General features: G+C 38.4%; 1 protein-coding gene across 1 annotated transcript in view; it reads right to left on the bottom strand.

Annotated features, from left to right (window-relative positions):
* The window catches only part of SUSD1 (sushi domain containing 1), a 42,838-nt gene that overhangs the window by 14,794 nt on the left and 5,726 nt on the right, over positions 1-22,318 (bottom strand). The window contains exons 5-11 of the mRNA XM_050328608.1: positions 22,051-22,227; positions 20,437-20,616; positions 18,276-18,455; positions 11,669-11,763; positions 10,042-10,231; positions 9,008-9,102; positions 7,720-7,906 (exon numbers count right to left, since the gene is read on the bottom strand). Of these exons, the coding sequence (XP_050184565.1) occupies positions 7,720-7,906; positions 9,008-9,102; positions 10,042-10,231; positions 11,669-11,763; positions 18,276-18,455; positions 20,437-20,616; positions 22,051-22,227 (1,104 nt within the window). The remainder of the gene's footprint in view (positions 1-7,719; positions 7,907-9,007; positions 9,103-10,041; positions 10,232-11,668; positions 11,764-18,275; positions 18,456-20,436; positions 20,617-22,050; positions 22,228-22,318) is intronic.

The following is a 22,318-nucleotide window of genomic DNA, read 5'->3' on the forward strand; positions in this document are numbered from 1 at the left end:
TCCCTGCATCATTTTATGGTAATGACAAAGCTTGAAAAATAATAATGGAATTGAACCACAAAGTCCAAAACCACATGGCAACTCTTCACTGAAACTTACAGTCCAGAGAAATTAAATCAAAGGCTCCTCTGAAGGCCAGGTTTTAACTAAAACAACCCTTTGCTGAAATAAGACCACTTTCATGATCTTAATTTCTTGTAAACAAGGGATTTTTTTTCATGGTTATTTGAGGGATTTTTGTCCAAAAGGTTTTTACTGAATTTTAAACCAAGGAAATCAAAAATTCTGCTAATAAAGTAAAACTAAAAAAATATGATCGAGACATTGGTACAACAGAAAAGATTGTTTATCATTTGTGTGTCTGAAGACATATGAAAATATAATTTTTAAAATAGAGAGTGAAAAGAGATTTTTGACTTAGTGAAAAACATTACTTCAAGAAGGAAAGGAAGGAATGTGGATAAATAAATCAAGACCACATCTATAGAAAAAGATCATTTAAATCTTTTTTAAGGACGGGTCATTTCTGGAAATCCCACTCATGTGATTCCCTGTACTGACTGTGGCCTTTGTTTTCCTGATCTCTGACCAAACGTCACACCATCCTGTTCATCATCACAAAGGTATGAATTCTATGAGGCAGACAGTAAAAAAGGAACTAGTAGCTGGTGCTGTGTCACCAGCCAGGCACAGCTCTGCTTGCAGTCCTGTGCTCGGCCTCCTGGGAGTTTGGCTCCTGCACTGGGAAAACCTGAGCTCTGCTGCACAAATAGTCCTTTCCCTCAGGCAAAATACTCCCAAGGGCCAGGATGTCTCTGAAGTCAAAGGATCCTAGGCAAGGAAGGAAAGATGAAAGCAAGGAGATGTGCTTTAGGGGACCCTGGCTGGCACCTCTCAGTCTTGAACATCCCAGCAAGTGACCTGCCCCCATGCCCACAAGTGAGTGTACTCCACAGCCACACAACAGGCAGGGAACCAGCTTGTGCCTCGTCAGGGGTTTTCTGTATCAGAGCCTGATGGGGCCCTTCTTTGGGCTGCAGAGAACCCCTGGACTGGGTGCTCTGCAGGTAAATTCCCCTACATCTCAGTGCTACTCGTACAGACCGCTTCCAGGTTGCATTGTGCTCATCTGCCTTTGCTGCCATGTGTGCAGCTGATCCAATCTGACCCAAATCTCCTGGCTCATCTCTACCTGAACATTTCTATGGCTTATCATCTGCTCTGGTTCTTCCTCTGGCACCTTTCCCCTGTGATCTCTAGGAGTAAAAATCTAACACAGAAAACACAACGTAGGAAACTCTTGAGCGTTCACTCCTGGAATAGCTCTGCAGACCCAGGGGGGTGTTCAGGCAGTGGCTGCAGAATGGGAGCTGTTGGGGGTTGGGGTTTGGGTTAGGGGCACGCTTGGTGCTTCCACACGTGTGGACCCGGCGTGACAGCCTCCTCACCTCGGGAGAGAGGTCTGTGATGGGATCCCGCAAACAGCCCCCCCTGCTCCCGCCCCACTTCCTAAGCCACTGTGATGTGAGGGCCTGGCCTGGCTGTGCAGAGGGCTCTGCAGCACCGTGCTGGATGCTGGAGTTGCAGGGCGAGCACCCAGAGCTGCAGTGGCAGCCCCTCCCCACATCCCCTGCCGGTGCTCAGCGCTCTGCAGCACAGCCTCCTGCCCCTGGTTGGGCCAGCACAGGAGCCCTTTGCTCCCCTTGGAGCTGCCATGATGGGGTGAGTGGCACAGGGCACCGGCAGTTGCCCCTATGAACCGAGAGGAAGGCACTGGCACAGTACCTGGCCGTGGTAGAGAAGGAAAATTTGGTCAGGGAACACTCAGCAAGGTGCTTTTTCAACTAAGGGGCCCGAGGGAAAACACCACCTTTTTCTTTCTCTTGGTTCTCTTCTGTGAGCCATCCACCCAAAGCAAAGAATATGGAAATCAACTGAATTCCTTGTAGTGCCAGGTTGGGGAAGAGGATGCAGCTTTCCTTCTGACAGAGGGGCACTCACCAGCACCAGCACTTTGATAGAGCAAGAGCCACAAGACCTGGAGCTCTCAGCACAGCGCCCCTGGGACGAGGAGCAAGGGGTGCACCTGGCAGTAAGCTGGACACAAAGGCAAATGTGCTGGTAGGATCTAGTGATGTTGGAAGTGCAACAATTGCCCAGATATTCTTTCTCTGATGAGGATTCAAAACCTGTCTCTGCTCGTCTGCCCTGAGAAACAATGAAGTTCAAACCTTCCTGAGTGAATATCAGATTTCAGAGTGAGGCAAATTGTAAACAGAACGAGTTTCCTCGCTTCCTCATGAAAGAGAAGAGGTATATGTTTTATAGATATATTATTATTATTATTAACTGCTTTAACTAGCTTTGTTGTATTCCACATGTAATGTTTAAAGCAATGCAAGGCAGCATTATCAGCAGCCTAGCCAACCAGAAAGTGTAACTTTAAGCAGCTTAGCTTTATCAAACTATTGGAATACATAGAGCTAAATGACACCAAGCTGAATGGAGCAGCTGATGTGCCTGAGAGATGAGATACCATCCAGAGAGACCTGGACAAATTCAAGAAATGGGCCCATGGGAACCTCATGAGGTTTAACAGGACCAAGTGCAAGGTGCTGCACCTGGGATGGGACAGCGCCAAGCACAAATACAGGCTGGGTGGAGGACGAATTGAGAGGAGCCCTGAGGAGAAGGATTTGGGAGTGCTGGTGGATGAGAAGTTCAGCGTGACCTGGCAATGTGCCCTCACAGTCCAGAAAGCCAACTGTGTTCTGTGCCATATCGAACAAAGCGGGGCCAGCAGGATAAGGGAGAGGATTTTTTTCCTTCTACTCTGTTCTTGTGAGACCCAACCTGAACTGCTGCATCTAGTTCTGGGCTCCTCAGCACAGGAAAGAAGTGGACCTGTTGGAGCAAGTGCAGAGGAGGGCCACAAAAAGGATTAGAGAGACAAACACCTCTCCTTTGAGGAAAGGCTGAGACGGGGTTGTGCAGTTGTGCAGCCTGGAGAAGAGGAGGCTCCAGACAGACCTTGCTGTGGCCTGTCAGTACTTGAGGCAGCTTCTTAGAAAGACAGAGACAGACTTTTTAATGTCTGTATTGACAACACAAAGGGTAATAGTTTTAATTTAAGAGTGCAGATTCAGATTAGATAGTAAGGGAAACATTTTTTACTTTGAGAGCAGTAAAATATTGGAAGAGGCATCCCAGAGGGGTGGTCAATGCCCCATACCTTGAAACATTCAAGATTAGGTTGGACAGGGCCCTGAACAACCTGATCTGATTGCAGGGCGGGTTGGAGTAGATGACCTTTATAGGTCCCTTCCAACCCAAACTGCTCTATGATTCTGTGATTGTATCTTAAAATGGAAATACTAACAGCGTGTACACATGACCTTTTCTCATATAAATTCATAGCCGAACAGGATTTACAATCCGTATTCCTCCCCCACATAGCCTATTCTTGTATTGGTTTTTTTTCCATTTTGCATTTCACTCATTTCATTTTCACTATAAATTTGTAATGTACCAGGCCTTTACTAAAGAGGTCCCAGTTCAAACTGGTGGAAAAGACTAAAAAGGCAGAGTTTTCTTCCACTTGCAAAGCACTGGTTTTAAAGCAGAGGCCGTGTCATTGATATCAATTGCTTTGTAAACAGAATGAGAGAAGAACTGTTCAGAATTATTATGACTTCACAGATACTTATGAAAAATTCTTACTATGAAAGAGTTCAGAAAAATGGTAGAGAAGTGGAGTTCATATGAACTTAAATACCAGGCATTTGAATAGTCAGTGCATAAAAATACAAAGTGCATGCATATGTATGAAAGTTGTTTACATGATTAGCATCTAATTTCTTCCCTGCTTTAAAAAAAAAAAAAAAAAAAAGAAATCACACTCAGGTTTTCATCACTCTCTCCATTACGTAAAGCAGAAACTCCCTTCTTTGCAATTCTTGTGTTCTGAAGCTGCACACTTCAATTCTTCCAGATCCACCAGATCTCCAGATTTTCTCTCTGGAGGACCTGATGTGCTGCCACAGTAAGAGTTGTTGGATTACTACAGCTCCAACAGTCTTTCACTTCCTCACTGGAAAGTAGGTTTTGGGTTTTCCCTCCTTTTCCAGATCTTGAAGAATTCCCCTTATGAAAGAATAAGTGTCTTTTCCATCATACAATAGAGTAGAGTAACAGTCTATCTTTTATGTGCATGTGTATATCCATGGGCAGGTGAACAAATCACATCACAACCTGATCTGTGATGCAGTATGTTATCCATATACAAACACAAAAGTGCAGAACTCTAGGAGATTATACTTCATTTGTGGTGGAATACTTCTTCTAATTCAAGTCACTTTCTAGGCTCTCTGCTTGAGTGTCTACATTCTGACTGAAGTGTTCATAGAGAAAGATGATACACAAGCAAGAGAATGTGGCCTGTAAGAATATCCTGGGACTAAACAAAAAGAATAGCAGCTGACAAACACAGGAAGTACTTAAACTGTCTGAGGAATACAGACCCAGGGTCAAGCCTACTCAAACCCACTGGAAAGTGCTTGTACAAAAATGTAAGAAATTGTAGGATGTGTGAATAGTATGCATTGAACAAGCTCAAAATACACCTTGATTCTAAGCAGAAAATTCAGAGGAGGAAGAGCAATGAGAAACAATTATTGAATCTAATATGTATTATTTTTCAGGAAGGAAATATAACTGGTAGTTCAGGCACAAAAAAATCTTTTCTGTCTTATGATTTCCTAAAGTCACAGTGGACTGCTCTAAACCAAAAAAAAAAGATTAGGCAGATTCTCTAAATATGTAGGCACTCATGAACTTTCCAAACCCCACAGTTTTGTCATATCCTTCATAAAGAATCTACTCAAAGTTCACAAATTCAAATATCAATAGAATTTTGATATGGTTCAACTGTAGAAATTACTCCTATTTAGAACATTAGAAGTGAAAGTAAAAAAGTCTTAGCACTTTGTCTATTATTCTGTTTTTCAAACTCTTGAAAAATGGTTGCCAAAGTTCAATCATCTTAAATTCATATATTAAAATAGGCCGTGAAATTAAGAACAATGCCTTGTCTGACCATAATAATAATATGATAATAATAAATGATATTCCAAAAGGAAAATGAACAGAGCCATGTGTAAGTAGTATAATTGCATGTATGCCCACAAGACATTCCTTTTCTCTGGAAACAGACACAAACTCCCTTCTTGATTAAAAGATCTTGCTACCATCTTTCTTACAACTACAATACAATGACTGCCTAATCATTTTTTGTAATTGACTGAAATTTCCTACTTCAGGTAGACAGGTGTTGAGAGTTTCTCTAAAGTAAGCAAAGACAACATAAAAGACTGAGCTATTGCTTTTTTTGATTTAGAAATACTATGGACATAATATATTCACAAGGTATGCAGATACAGATATTCAGGATATAGAAGCAAATTTCATAACATGCATTTACAAATCTTATTTTTTTGAAAAAAACACACAAAGTTATCGCTAAGATTTACATACTCACTGTATTCTGCAACAGTCTAAAAATTTACAGAGATTATTATCCTTGTCAGGAAATCTAGTCTGTAAAGCAGTGATCATCCAATTGTCTGGGACATGTCTCTTCATACCAGTTGAAAAACCACAGTTAAGACCTCCCAAGCTCTCAAAATGTAGGAGGTGTGTGAAAGTTGAGGAGACACAACATCTGTATTTCCTCCTAGCAGTGGAAACAGACAAACTAACCATGCACTTGTTAAAGGATGGCATATGAAACCTTAACCAATGAGGCCATAAACCGTAAAACACTTCTGTAAATTTCTGTTTCCTTAGAGCCTGTATGCTTAAAGCATATCTCGCATTTACATGGTACAGTATGGTTTTACTATATACAGGATTACAAAATAAGTGGACAAATGAAGAAGAAAATTATACACCTACCTCTACAATTATAAATAGTTTTTATATAAATTAAGTTGCTTTTATAGACCATGCAAAACCAAAAGCAGAAGGCACAGAAGTCAAAGGTACACTGCCAGAAGAATAATTTCAAATGTATCTTTTTCATCTTAGATGAGACAGTAACACATTTAACATCTTATTTAAATTCTCATTATTTGGTGGGTTTTGCAGCATGATTGGCTTTTTAATTTTCACTCAGTTTCAACTGCAAAAAGACATACCTTTATTTTTTTGTTTTCCATTGGAAAAAAGCATAGTAACTGTTTGCATGGAAACTTTTAGATAAAGACTCCTTTATCCTTAGATAAAGACTCCTGACAGAGCAACACTACCTTTTACTGCTTACCAAAATAAGGACCTACCAGATATAAGAATGCTCGTGTAGTAGAATCTTCTTTCAAAATGGCAATGACCTAAATTGCATACAAGGACCTTTCCTGGGGCTATGCTTGTGCATTTATGAAGCACTAACTCAGCAGAGAGGAAAATACGCCAGCTGCCAAGGCACAAATACCACTTCACACAGCACCTGCTGCAAAGTGTTTCCAGAGCACTGCTGAGTTAAGTGACCTGATGCAATCCTGCAGAATTTAGGATACCTCACAGGATGACAGAGTAAAGAGCTACAACTGAGTAGCTCATACTCTGAGTATGTATTCAAAAATTACCTAAGTCAACAGAATTCTGAAACAACTTACTCGTTTTTTTTAAAAAAGACGCATCAACTCACAGGCACTACTCCCTGGCACAACAGGAAACTTGTGAAAATGAATTATCAGATCATTACTATAAATCCATTAAAAAAAAAATCCAATTCATTGTGTATCTAAAGAGTAGCTTTAGAAAACAAGAGATGTTTTGCCTTTCATGAAGCTTAAAACCATCAGATTTACTATTAAAAATACAGTAACACTATCGATTTCAAAAATCCCCAGAAATCCCCAGTTCTTCCTAAGCAGTCAGAAGAGAATTGCTTCCATCTAGTGGTTGAACAAAGTTACAGACAACAGGGAGCTCCCATGTCTCTTACTTATCCCAACTCAGGTTCCCGATGGGAAAGGCGATACCATCATCAAACATTGCACTTCACACTGCAGCAGTAATAGCCGAACAGAGAAAGTCTGACAGTACGAGGAAGGTGCAAAACAAAGGTTTCTAAACAAAGAAATTAGCTATAAGATGTTTCTTATCACAGCATTTTAGTGCCATATGTCTCGCTGAATTGTGAGGCCAAGGCTCTCCCTACAGAACCGTACTTGCTCAAATGCCTTTTGTGTTCTGTACTCTGCCAATCAGAGGCAAAGGTGTCTGTCCTAGGTACTTGCAGGACCCTCTACACCCTAAAATTCCTGTGTCTTTTAGTGTTATCTATTGTCACAAATATCCATACAAAGTGCAGTTGCACTGTTAACTCTCACTGAAAAAGTGACTTAGCTTCTAACAGGGCAGGGGATTTAACCTGACTCTCCTAGATACCAATCTGGTATCTAACCCACCAAACTGTCTTTTCCCTGCTGGGCCAGAAGGACACTTCAACACTCTGCACCCTCATGTCTCTCCCACTTCTGCCACTGGACTGTAAACCCTATGAAATCTCTGAAAACAAACAATGACCAATTTTGAGCATGGAAAGAGTATTTTGACAACCCACCATATAACACTGAGATCAACAATGCTGATTTGCTTGAGCCTCTTGCACCCAACTAGGAGCTATTGTAAATATATAAAATAAATGACAGGACCTACCTGTAATTTGTGTTGTCATGGAAACGAGCAATGAAAAATTCAAAGCTACCATGGAAATATTAACGGAGTAATTGGTGCCTGGCTGCAAATCAAAACAAACTTCAGGAGCTTTCTTGTGTGTGGTAAGTTCAAAGGTCATCTCATGAATGAAGTCCTTCTGGTACCAACGCTGGCCACGCACATGAAACTGCAACCAATCAATCACAGTGTGGAAATTGCAGTATTTTAATATATTACTTGGATTCAGTCACCTCATGCTCTTAATTAGAAGAAATAGCAGAACACATCAATGCAGAGTACCAAAACTGTTCACACTGATAGTTACTCAGATTCCAAAGCTTCCAAAATTTGACAGGAATTGCACTCCCTCAGATCAGATCTGACATTGTCCTTGTTCTTTCACTTCTCCTCCAGTCTATCCTCTTTTTTAATACTGTAGTTTCCCCCAATCTATATTTCCTGCTAACATATAGGTTTCCAGGAACAGTTCACTTTCACAGTAATATACCCTCATGGTGAGTTACAAAAGTAAGTTACAACCCCATAAATCTGGTTGCAACCTGAGGATCAAGACAAAATCAAGCTATTTTGACCCATGCCAAAGTGCCAGCTACACTTCAGGATCTGTCTCAGGCACCTCTCTTTCCAGGCAAATTTACAGACCCATGGGGCTTTTTTTTGTTTCAGTAGTTTGCTTTGTTTGTTCGTTTTGTTGTTGATTACTCAAATGATCATGAAGTTATTAACTTTAGACCTCTCCTGATTGAATTATTCCTCTGTTAATGAAATGTACTTTAATCAAGTGATAATTTTCCTTTAAATAGATCCCATGCCTTTAGATAATTTCTTAGTGCCTCCTAGCCCAAGGAGACTTGAGAGAACAGCAGGTGGTCTAGAGTCCTGGCAGAGATAGTTCATGTGGAAATTCCATGCTGGGATAACAGGAGACTAGAGGCATATCACAAGGCAGAGGGAACTGACTCAGAGGAACTGGAATAGAGTTGTTGTCTGAGGCCTGAAGATGACAAACTTGAAAGTATAGATAAGGAAAGCAAAATAAGAGTATAACATAGGAAAAATTAAGCAAGAATCAGGGGACTACAACAGAGCATAGTGATTTCTTTCTTTTTTGAAGGCTGCCATGCAAGCTTACTCTCTGGGTTTTTACAAGGCACAATATTATAATGAGGAACACCTCCAGCAGTGAGTGTTTGAAAAATTAGGTTTTTTTCACAAAGGTGATTGATAAAATTTTTTTTCTAGATTCAAAACATAGATTGTCACTTACTGAATATCTGTCTTCCACATCAGTTTCCCTGACATTTCTCCGCCATTTCAAGCAGGTATCATTAAAAATTAATACATTATTGAAAGCTTCTTTTACTGCAGAGACAATTAAAAAAGGAATCATCTTATTATGAAAATGTTACCTTCTTCGACTTAATTGAATATGAGTAGTGAAAATAAATTTTTAAAAAAGGAGTTTAATTTCATTATTTTCTGAGATAAAGGTACAATCTCATTTCTGTGTGAATGAACAAACATGGCAAATAAAGTATGATTATCTTCCAGAGAAAATGGCTTTTGGAGAAACCGAAGCACACTATTCAGGAAACTTGTCCAGGCCTAGGAGGTTATAATTACAGAAAGATCCAAGGGTTCAGACCTTCTGATGTAAATAAAATTTGTTGCCCTTTAGGAAAAAGGAAGTGAGAAAAAGCATCTTTGTGGATTTGTAAGACAATTATTTTTCAAGGTCTGTGACACCAGAATTATCATGTCAGAAGGCAAGCCTAAAGTTCCCATGACTGCAATACTACAGAGACCCTCTCTTAGAACATCCCTTGTCTGAAAACTACTTGAACACTGTTAATCAGTGGCAAACATAGGAGCATTGTCAATAATGCTGATAGCACTTAGATTAGTATCACACAGCTAAGCAACAGGGAATTCTCCCACGGGCAGAGAATAATTTTTCAAGGCAAGAAATGGAAACCAGTAGGCACTGCACCATGGAATAAATTCTGGCCTGTAGCCAATCCTGCCTCAGCCAGAAGGCAAATCCCAAAGAAGCAAGGTTGTTGAATCTTTCTGAAGGGCACTTACACTGCCACTGCTCTGTTTGCAATGGCCACAGTCAGCAGAAAGAAAAACGTTTTGCAGAAAAAGAGGATGCTGACAGTGTCTACACATTCGTAGTCAGCACAAAGAATTACAAAGTCTAGGAAACAGCCCATTTCCCTGCCTGCTAGAGTCAAATCAGTGAACTCTGCAGCACAGCAAGTCCTTTGGTAAGCACAGAGAATACAAAACACAACCTACCCTTTGTTTGAACTGATACTGTAACTGAGACAGTGATGTTTTTGGAAGAGATGGTAGTAATATTCACCACGTAGTTACTGGCAGGATTCAGCTCTAAACACACCTGTGGATTATCTTCACTTGTACTGATGTTAAATATCACATCTTCTGAGAATATCTTCTCATCCCACCTTTGGCCCAGTATATGAAACTATTGGAAAAAAAACAATAGTGCAATTGGTTGTGGCTCTCCAAAATTCAGAATACTAGTTCATTTAATCTTAGTAGTTCTTACAGAGAATGTGGGGTTACACCTGTTTTAGAAATCCTTTCAACCAGAAAAATAGGCTTTTGACTAACTGTTTTGGTGCTACAAGAGGGATCTTTAATGTCTTCTGGCTATTAAAATTATTCACATTTTTCCCTATATTTCTGAAACAAATAGAAGAATCTATTACAGAATCTAATCCGATCTACTAGCAATCTTTTGTGGACCCTGAAAATAACTCCAACACAAACAGTAAGATGTAAACAAATACCGTTTCTTATTTATAGCACACGTCTAGAAGCTACATTTGCTTGTTACTGTCTTTCTTTTTTTCTGATTTTTCCCCCTGACCTACAGAAACAGTAATAAGACTGAATGCTAAACATGGATAAAAAACAAGCCTTGCTAAGATTGTCCCAGTGCAATGGAAAATAAATCTGTTGTTTGTATGACATGAAGGGACAGAAAAAACTTACCTACTTTGACTATTCTAAAGTGTCTTGCAGAAAGCTGAGTTCAGGTAAGAGCATGTGCATAGAGCACATTATATCAGAGATCAACAGCTTGCCAATTACCACTGGGCACATAAAACCCAGGTTTGAACTGTTAGGGGAACTGGGAAGCTGTTTTTTCCATCTCAGCAATCCTCAGTAAAAGTATAGAAACTAAAAATACATCGGTTTATAACACAGGAGGAGAAAGATGGGTTGTTTTCCAAAATTATTACCCAGTCTTTAAACATATTTGCTATATTAATGCACCTACCCTAGAGACCCTAAATAATCCCCTTTTTATTTTTTTCCTTATTTGTACATACTTAAAAAAAAAACCTCAAACCCCCAAACCTTTCCTAGGATGTTACTGTCAAAACATTCTTACTACTTTTTTATTCTTATGCTTATAGTTGGGAAAAAAATAAAAACATTGAACCTTTTGAGCAAGGCACACTAATTCAATATACTTTGCATTTCTAAAACAAGTTACATCCAGTATCTCTAAGTGATATGCTATTCACTTGAAATACTTGGGTCACAGATAGGGATGGAGCCCAAGTTTTGCAATGTTTTCTCTGGTAATGGGAGCTTAAGCTCTACAACAGAATTCATTGATGCATAAACTTATGCTGAAACTTCTCACAGATTCAAGCAGGTGTTTAGGTGATTTATTGGAATGGGACTCCCAAGATTTTGAGTTTTGCACATAACCTGGGTTAGGTTTTGCAGCCACCTGGGTTAGGTTTCTAGGTGTTTCATTGGGAAGATCCAGACAAATTACCACACAAACAAACGCCACACAATAAATCTCCACTGCTGGTTTAGCAGATTTAACCAGAACAAAGTTACTTCCAATCTCAAATACTTCAAATATTGCCCTACTTACTGTGTATGTTTTCTGCACTCCCCGTCTTCCAGTTTTCCTTTGCCACCTCACACATGTTTCATTGAATATGGACAAATCACTGAATAATTCCTCTTCTGTGAAAAAAAACATGAACACAAAAAGAAAATCATTATTTCTCATGTAAATCTTAAGTTTGGAACAATTGTTTTTTTTGTTTTGTTTTGTTTTGTTTTTTGCTTTTTTCCTAAACAGAAAAAACCAAACAAGGTAGGCACATGTTAGGAAGACAGTTTTCTCTTAACTCTGTTGGCTCCTAAACTTAAAATAACAGGCTAAAGGAAGAAGCATGTTGTAAGATAATGACTGTGAAGTCTTTAAATACATAGCCAGGATTACATAAACTGAACCCTGACTTTTAAGAAAGTTTCTGTGTTAGACTGGAAAAGATCATACTTGTAGCTGAATGAATGTTTTGGTTCATTATTTATTTGGGTTGTTTCTTAAAAGCTATTGATTTTTTGGTTGTTTTTTAATAAATAAAATTAAATAACATGGTCACAGTAAAACACTTTTCAAAACAAACACTAGATTAAAAGAGTGAAGCCCACAGAATGAAGTATGTAGGACGTACAGTTGTAGCAAGCAGAGATACATCCCTCAGCATACCTGCATAAATATACACACTTTTAAGAGTAGGCTTATGCCTCAGAGACAGAACACATCCAGAAAGCTCAACTCATCCACTCTTCTTTTAAGGCAGTTCTCTCACTGCTGTCATCAGACGCAGTGCAATTGCTCTCACATGACGAGATAATGAAGCATCTTCACAGAGCCAAGAACAAAGCTCCTTCTGGTCACAGCTCAGATTGACAGTGAATGTATTTGCTCCTCTTTTTTCACTCACCAGCCTTCAAATAGTCATTCCTTTGTCCTACTACCATATTTTATTATTACATTCACTACATAATCAAGGTCTTACAAATCCAACCTCATCTAGATTCCAAGCTGAAAAGCCCTTACTGGCTGCTGAAAAATTGAAGGGAATTCATAGGACAGCAGTGGTAAATACTTCAAAATATTCATAAAACAGTTTATGTAATGTCCTGCTATGAAAGCGAGCACAGACCAGGGTACTCTTCCTCTCTATATAAACTTCATTACCATCTCACAGGGGCCCCCTTGTAGCACATGAGAATCAAGCTGTCATAAAATAAGTGTATACATCAATAGTTTCTAACATACCTATTTGTAGGCAGTTATTTAGAACTAAAGTGCAACTGTTTATGTATTTTGCAGCACTTTTTCTTTACTTTTTTGGGATTATTAATACTACCATAAAAAAGTTTTCTAATATTATATCCCTCTCCATATATTCAAAAAATAGATGCCTTACTCACTAGACCAATTTATCTCCCAACTAATTTTAACTACTCCATTCTACACTCCTTAAATATGAAAAAGCTGTTGAAAACTTCCATGTCTCCAGAACAGAAGAAAGAGATTAATCTGTGTGTCCTCTAAAGCAAATTTCCTTACAAATGGTTGTGAGATTAATTGCATCTAAGTCCTCCTTATTACTATTTTTATCTGTTTCACAGTACTGTTCAAAAACTGCAGCATAAGACTTCAGTATCAACGCAGAGCAAAAGATTATGTTCAGTTGTTGAATTCTTTAAGTGAGACACATTTTTTAAAAGACTGGATGACAAAAATCATTCACAGACAGAGGGAAAACATTTGCATACCCATGAGATCTGAATTAAAATGCTTAACAAGGCGGAGGGAGATGGGGGGCAGAGGGGAATAATTTCCAAGACTGTTTGGCAAGCAAATCTGGAACTTGACTAATGAGTTTATAAAGCAAAACAAAGTAGCAAACAACAAAAGAGATCATGCTGGTTATTCAGTCAAGGAAAGAAATCTTGTGTGGTTCCTTGGAAGGAAGAAAGCAGAACTAGTAGGGTTTTCTTCTCCTGTAACTACAAAGCATGACAAATTTTTTTTTTATGCTTTCTGAATTTTGAGGAGGAAAAGAAGGCCACCAGGTAATTACCACACATTTACCATACACTCACAGAGTAGCTGGCAGACTTTTTTTCAAAAGTTTTCATTTCGAATGGGTGGGAGTGAAAGCGTATGAAAAGCTGTACAGAGCAATTACTACAAAATCCTGGGCTTCTGAAGGGACCATTTTCCTCCCTTATTCCTACAGATCACATACTCTTTGCTCAGATAACCAAATATACATAAAGTGCTTGGTTTAACATCAATCCCAATAACACAAACACGGTATCCAAGAACAGCACAAATGCATCTCTGCACAAAATACTCTTGCACCTAAAGAGAAACAGGTTCCTTGACACACTAGTGTTCCTGTGAAATCTAACAGAGCCAGTGACTTCCAGAGCTTGGGAACTCTGCTTGTGAAACACACTGTATGTGCTGTCTTCAATGTGATATCTTAGCAGATAGTAGCATCCAGGTCATAAATGCATCTGATTTTGGTCAACAGCTTATACTCAACCTCACAAATGAGATGGGATAAGCAAAGACCTTCGATTTTCCCATACCTCAGCACTATAAATTACAACTTGTGATTAACCAAGGCCAGTGGATGTCACTGCTACTCCACTGACCTTCAGGTTGCCTTCACAATCTCCTTCCCATTCCAAGGGAAAGAGTCCTAGAAACAGTATGCAAATAAATACCTGGAGAACAGAGCAGAAGGGTGGAAAAAGATCCTGGAAGAGTCAAATACTGAAAGGCAAATTTGGGATAGGACAGAGAGATACAAATAGCACCTGGCTGTTGGCAGCCAGGAAAGACAGGTGCTGCTGAACTGCACAGAAACGGTAGAACACAAAAAAACCAGCAAAGTGATTCAACAGCACCAGTGAGCGTCAAAAGGGGAGAAAAAATATTAAGAAAACCAAATGTATCAATTCTAAGAAGGAAAACAAGAAGTGACGGTCTCAGTCTTGCTTACTCCACTTTTAAAGCTCTAGTTGGAATGAGGGACCCTCTCTGTGCTTGAGTATCTACAAAAAACTTCACAGCACCTACAACCAGTGCATAAATGCGTGTCCTGTCATGTTCTTCTGCTTTAACACTGTACCATCAGGACCAACCTTAATAATTTGCTTAGCAGCCCCTGCGAGTTCAGGTCCCAGTATTAAGTGTTATTATTTGCTGATTCATAAAAAATAAAAAAAGTCACACACATACAACTGTGTCTGAATGGTCATTAAAACCACATGACTTCTTTCACATACATAATCGACTTGTCTTCAATTGAAAGAACATTTGACTACCACTGATCTCAGCTCAAGATACCTCTTGTCAGTGCAGTATTTTTGAACCTGCATGAAAAACCAGTATTTGCCAGAAAGCAGATAGGACCAGCTCCACTCTGATATTTATCTTCAGAAAGTAGATAAAGGGGCATCCACACATGCAAGTTCACTTACAGAGCTCTTCCCACCAATCCCCATACCTTCATGAAATTTTAGGGAGAGAAAAAAATCCAGCTATTAGATTTTTTTGTGCATTTTGCCTGTTCAATTCTGTGAAAGCAGTGGATGATGGGGTAAATACAATCCGCTACTAATATGGATCACACAGTCTTCAGACACAGAAATTAAATGAGAACAAACAACATCTCTAAGAGAACTTCTGCTCAGACTGCTTCAATGCATAAGGACAAACTCCTCCTGCACAGTAGCCTTCAAAAATACATATGGAATTTACTTTACAAAGATTATCTTCATTATTTATAACTTTCAGGTAAGTCTTTAAGAGCTTTTCACACTTTGAATAAATTTTAAAAATTTATCAAATTTATCAAAATTCATCAAACATTTAAAAATTTTATCAAGTGCTTCACAGTGCTCTGTGGAATCAAAAAGAAAAACTAGTGGCAAGACTTTTTTTTATATTTTCCTCTTTAATTAAAAAAAAAAAAGGCAACTCTAAGTGTTACATTACCTAATGTCTTACTCTGAGTCACATTCAGAACGAGCTGTCTTGGTGAGAGAAACGTTAAGGCTGACAATTTCTGCTCTGAAATTCACAGTGAGAAAAGCAAGCTTCTTGTTTCCAACTATCTTGTATTCCACCACTGCATGCTATAGTGCTTCATAGGCAAAGCCCTTCCCTGAAACAAACTGAAATATCAATCCCACATGGGAATCTCATTTTCACTCTGAGAAAAACTTCCCATTTTACCATAACATCTCACCAGAGCTCAATATAATGTGCATCTGGAGTTAACAGCACACCATTTTAGCAATGAAATAAATGAAAAGGCACAGGCCAAGTGGAAGCTGCCAGACTATTTTTGGTGGTGCCCAGTGACAGGACAAGGAGCAACAGCCACGAACTAAAATACAAGAAGTTCCACCTCCACATGTGGAAGGACTTCTTTACACTGAAGGTGGCCAAGCACAGGAACAGGCTGTCCAGGGATGTCGTGGGGTCTCCGTCTCTGGAAACATTCAAAACCCACCTGGACACACTCCTGTGTCACCTGCTCTAGGTGACCCAGCCTTGGTAGGGGGATTGGACTGGATGACCTCCAGAGGTCCCCTCCAACCTAATGATTTTGTGATTCTGTGGAACAAAACATTCCTACTCCACATGGGAAGAAGTTTTGCAAGGGCAAACTACACAGGATGTCCAGGCTCACACCCTGAGCATACCAGCCAGCAGATATTTAATTGCTGGTATGTTCTCTGCACTTTAGTCTCCTGATTTTATGTATACAAATCAAGGGTTGGTAAAGAAAGACTGTAATCCAGCTGACTATTGCCACATTTTACTGATGGCTTAATCCAATCATCATCACTGGTAAAACTAATTGTGTAAAGCAATTTTTTAATATTTAAACTAGCTCCTAATAATGGTACTCACACACACACACACACATTTATCATATATCTGAACAGACAATACAAATAAAGGGCATTCCATTGCAATCACTTTCTAAGAAATGAAGAAACTATTTGTCAAAGACAGTTTCCTGAGAATGTTCTATTAATTTCCCTACTTCTAATGCAGTTTTCAGGCAGCAGGAAAAGACAAATGGCTTTCCATCTTCTATTATAAGTTATTTGGAAATGGTACATAATTTCCTCTCATTTTAATGGGAATTATTGATTAATTACATACACCCTTAAGATCAGGTGTATCTCAAAGGCATCGATACCAAAACGGAAAGTTTATTTCATGTTGAAGTATTTTGTTATATTTGTTACCTCTAGTAGATGCAAAAAATGCAGAAGTCAAGAAGATATAAAACCTTTGTATTAATTTCCTGTCCATGATTAGGGTTTTTTAAAGGAGGCTGGACTATTTAGGCTACTTTTACAAGTGTTTTTTTTCCATTCTACTTGATCATAACTATGACTCTTTTGGCCTATGATTCAACAACTAAAGCTGGAGTCTATACTTTGTCTCTGGCAAAGCTCTTGTTGAAATATAACCCTGATTTAACGCAGTCTGCAGGTTCAGGCCCTCCAAAGCTTCAGAGTGCTCAAGACAGAACTCTTGGCAAAGCCAAGTCTGACAGACCTGATTTAATTTAGCCACCCTACACAATATTGTCTTCAAAATCAATTCATAAAGTACAGCCACACAAATTGCCTAAATTGAAATATGAATCATGACTTCCAACAATGGCAGTTCATTTTTATTTGGGTACTATAAATGCCAAGAGAACTGCTTTTCTAAGTGCTCATTTTGTTTTATGTCACGTTTTATATTCACAGTGAATGCTCAAGATGTCAAGTAGGGCAAGAGAGGCATCACGCAGTAATTCTGTGTAAAGTGAAGTGGTAGCAGTCAAGGACACACTTCTAGTCCTTTTGAAGAACATGAGGATGTTACAAAGCTAAATGAACACTATCATCTGCAAAAGACAGCATCACTACTTAAGAACAAGAGATGGACAGCTGTAGAACTGTCTTGTGACACCTCTTTCTTAGGATGCAGAAGAACACTAAGGAGCACAACAGTCACAGTCCAAAACATCTGTTATTTTTTGCTATTATTGAAATGTCTGTTTCCAAGGCCAAAGCAGGGCAACAACTTCATTACAGGTCCCCCTTCTCTGGACTCAGTTAAGAAAATCATTCTGTACTGAAATTCAGACAACTAGATCTAGGTCGTATAGGCAACAATGAACAAATATTATTTTGGTCATTATGAGAAAAGAAAAAAAAAACAAAACAAGGAGAAAAAGGGGTTTGAATTCCATTTCCATTACTTCCACTGCAGTGCACTTTATAATATTAGATCCACAAGAAAAAACTATTAAATGCCTGCTGCCTCTCTGGTGACACTCCATGGGCTTTTAAAGCTGAAGGTTCTCAGTGCAGCAATGAACTTCCAGTTGCTTTAGTCCTTTTCTGTCTGAGGTAAAAAGCTAGGCAGTTATAGAAAGATCTGTGGCATCCACTAGAAGCTGCTGTATGGATAATACTCTCTTCCACAACTGTTTCATCCAAAAGTACCACCATGTTTGCTACATCATACATTAAAAGGGCATTTCTTGCCTTCATCCTTCCTCTTCTTTCTACCTTCAAAATAGCAATGACAAACTATTTAAATTGCACAGCAATTCACATCAACTTTCTACAGTAATTTTTACCTTTGCATATGTATGTAATATTCTCCCATGACTGATCTATTGTGCATTCTGAAAAATTCTTGTCTCCACTGAAATAATATCCTTCTTTACACCCATAGTACACTCTGCTCCATAGAGTGGTAGAGTTATTCCAGGTCATTGTTGTGTGTGGAATCAGCAAGGGTTTGCCACAGTCTATTTCTGGAACAGAATAAAACAGGAAAACAAAACCTGTAAAGGACAGCAGGCAAAGCATATCAAAGTGTTTAAGATGGAGGGATGAATTGTCCCAGCAAGTAATTAATAGTTCAGTTTTTCTCACTTCTTTGTGACTTATAGAACAAAGGCCAGTTCATCAGAACCCAAAATTTTATGAAAGGAGACTTTCTAGCAGGGCAGGGCATTTATCCTACAAGATGAACCATAAAATAAAACAAAGTGTCCTGATTAGAAATGGAGAGCAAGGATCTCTAAGAAAACATTTAAAAATAGATCTGTCTTCCCATAACACTCTCTTATCTCCCACGTGCTATTTATTCCTTTACTTTACCTATCATTAGTAGCAATAGATATGAAAAAAGACACATGGCCCAAGGAGTGACATTAAAGAATAGCATCAAGAAGGTCACGTTCCTTTGTCAGTGGATTTAATTCAAGCTTTGAAAAAAAGAAGCTGCTACACACAAGCAGAAGGAGAACTTCAGAGGGAAGATCTGAGGGACTATTCAAGCCACCTTACAGATAATTAGAAATTTGGGATAATGAATTTATAAATTAATTCATTTGGTCAGTTTTCAGGGACTTCATAATAAAATTAAGGAACAAAAAGAATAAAAGTGAAGATAAAATAAATGGAACCATATTATTTAGTTTAGGGTTAAAATTTGCTTTTACATCCACAGTGGACATTATAAGCCAATAAAAGATTCTGCATCACTTCAGTTACAAGAAGCACACACTGCCAGAAGTAAAATCTTACCTTCACTAAAGATTATATGCAGAAAACAAGTGCTTTTAAAACCATTTCATAATCTTAAGTGATTCTGAAATTCTACTCAAAAAAAAAAAAGAGAGTAAAGAAGTAAAAACCAAGGTTTATAGAATCGTGATCTGTACACGCTTTAAAGGAAAAATGAAACATTATGTGCTGCAATGGGCATCCACTTCCACCACCATGACTACCTTTCTTTTCATATCCCAATGTGTATGAATGTATGTATCTACTGTAAGTCATCAGAACAAGCTTCAGAATAACTAACCCACATGTAAAGCATATGTTTAACTTACAGAAGAACAGTGTGTGATGAGATACAAAAACTCCTGCTGCTTAGTTCCAGCTATCTACCCAAGGTCATTCTGTAAGCAGACTGAACTGCAGCATGTTTCTGTGTAACACTGCAAACCTTCTATTTAGACTCATAACTCAGAGCTAAAATATTAAAGAAGACTCTAAAAGTACAGAGTGGTTTTACCTTACATTTTATTGCAATAAGCAGAAGACTTGTTCCTGCTGGATCAAGCTGAAGAGATTTTAATCGTTCAACAAATGAAAAAGTGAAGCTGTGCCCGTGTGAAAACTGACTAAAGAACCTAATTATTCTGAGGCCTCTTAATTAATAATATGAGCTCAGATTAAAACAACACTTCAAATTTTGCTGGGTAAAATACCTTTTAAAGAAACCTCTGTGATTCATCCTTATTGAGGAATTCTTTAGGTTACAATCTCCCAAACCATAGTAATATAAGGGATTTGAATCATTCGAAATACCAACAGCATGCTTGAGCATTCATAGTTTGCAGCTTGAAACTTTCTGAGTATCAGAATTTTGAGGGGATGCTAATGACAAGCCAGCAGTTCAGTTTCTGTGTAGCAGCTTCAACCACAGAGTAGATATTGAACTAGAAAAATGTAAGCAATTAGGGCTGAATTTTCATCTCCTGATGCCAAACATGTATTGGGATTATGTTCTTAGAATGTTAACTTTTAACAATTTATTGCAACTTTATTAGCAACACAGAATTAAAAAAAAAAACCCTTTTAGTATATGTTTTTTGTTTTGGGACTGAGCTTCCTATGCCAGAAAACTGTATGAACTGAATGCCCACAGAAGATAACTGCTATTTATTACGGTGGCTGAAACAGTATCTACGGTAAATAAATCTGAAGGCAGATCTTATTTACCTTTGCACACCAAATCAGGACCTTCCCACCGTCCTTTGGCATTACAGACTGCAGTCCAGTTCCCGCTTGCAATCAAGTAACCAGGAAGACAACTGTAAGTAACTTCACTTCTGTATGTGGTCCCACTTACAAATGCTGGACTTGCATTCAAAACAGAAGGTGGAACCCCACAATCCACACCTAGAGAGACGAAGGAAGAGGAAGATAACCTTGTTAGTCAAGCAGCAGGAGTAATGACAGCTGCACTCCCACAAGGGAGTTTACCCTTACCTTTACCAGCTAACCCTCTTCTCCTGCAGTAATCCAACACTCCCTGATGTCCTCTGCAGCATTCCCACTATGACTACCAGAGCTGTAGCTACTCCAGATCTGCTTCCAAATGACATCATCTTTTCTGCCTTTCTTTCCGAATGGTATGCTAACTCTGTGACTCCTTCCTTAGTCTAGCTGCAGAATACGGAAAACTTCCTGGTTTTCTTTTATATCTGTAAAGATTCCCCTGCTTCTACAAACCTGATTACACGTGGTAAGTTGGTTTTATACAATTTGCAGGGAGTGACAACTCAGAGGGAGGCAGATGATCAGAAACTGCCTTTAGAAAGCAAAATTTTAAAAAGTATTCAAAGACCATAAAAATGCAAAACCATAGAAAAGGTTACAACATACCAATACAAAAACTTCCTGCTAAAGCAAGAGTCTACATGATGTTCAAAGTGCGCTATAATAGTTGCTGTATTCACAAACATGCCGAGTTGTCATTAGCAAATGCAAAAAACAAAGTCAAGTAGCACCCAGAAAAAATCAATTATTTAAAAGTACCTTTAATAGTGTTAAAAAAAAAAATGAGGCTTGCTGGTTTTACAAAAAGAGAAGTCCTAATTTAAATTCAGGAAAAGAGCTTGTAATACAAAGGGGAAATAAGTTTGTCATTTTAGACTTACAAGCTGTTTCTTGGTGTATCATGTATTTTATTTCAGTTAACCATAAGAGATGTGCCAGAAACTCTGAACTGACCTACTGTTTGACTGCAGAAATTAAAAAATCACAGGAAAAAGATATTTATGAAAAAATATTAACAAAAAAATAAATGTACCAAAAACTCACAAGGATTGTATTCCACAATCTTTCTTTAGGGACCACTTGAAACTTTGGCCACTCCCTTTTTGTTTTAAAATTCATTGTTCTTTTATTTATTTATTGGAAAAAATGTTATTTCAATTTTTTATTTCTGATGTCAGTAATTTAGTATTAAATTGGTTTATCTTTTCTTTGTTATGAATTTTCTGGTGATATTTAATATTTTCCTTTTCCCAGCCACATTGGTTCAGCATCCTTATTTTAATTTATTCACTTCCCATAGACACACAGAGAAACATTGCATTTCTATTCATTCTCAAAGGACAAAAAAAAAAAAGACAAAGGGAAAGATTACAAACTACAAAAGAGGGATTTTTTTGTAGGGCTCTTTTTGTTCTATTCTTTTTTTGTAAATAGCCAGATCTTGAAAAAACTATCCTTCGGACTGAGAAAACAGACTACCAACTCCACAAACACACTTTTCATGCATAAACCCCCTTAATGAAGAATTTTAAGAATATTTCAGACTCTCTTCACCTTCACAGCTTAGAGTGGCAGGCTCCCAAGTTTCATTTGCAGTGCAGTATGAGAATTTGCCCTTGCTGCTGTAAAACCCTTCTTGACATTCATAATGAACCGTACTTCCTGGTAGCAAGCTGTAGTTCCCCACAATGTAGCCATGCTTCATTTCAGGGGGGGAACCACATCCAATTTCTGCAAAGAGACTGGGTTAAAAATCTCACAGTACAAAAATCGCAACACTTGACCACTTTAAAACAAGCTGAACTAGATGGGCGCAAAATAT

The sequence above is a fragment of the Myiozetetes cayanensis genome, unplaced genomic scaffold (genome assembly GCF_022539395.1).
Source record: "Myiozetetes cayanensis isolate MyiCay16 unplaced genomic scaffold, myiCay2020 scf4, whole genome shotgun sequence".
NCBI classification, from domain to species: Eukaryota; Metazoa; Chordata; class Aves; order Passeriformes; family Tyrannidae; genus Myiozetetes; species Myiozetetes cayanensis.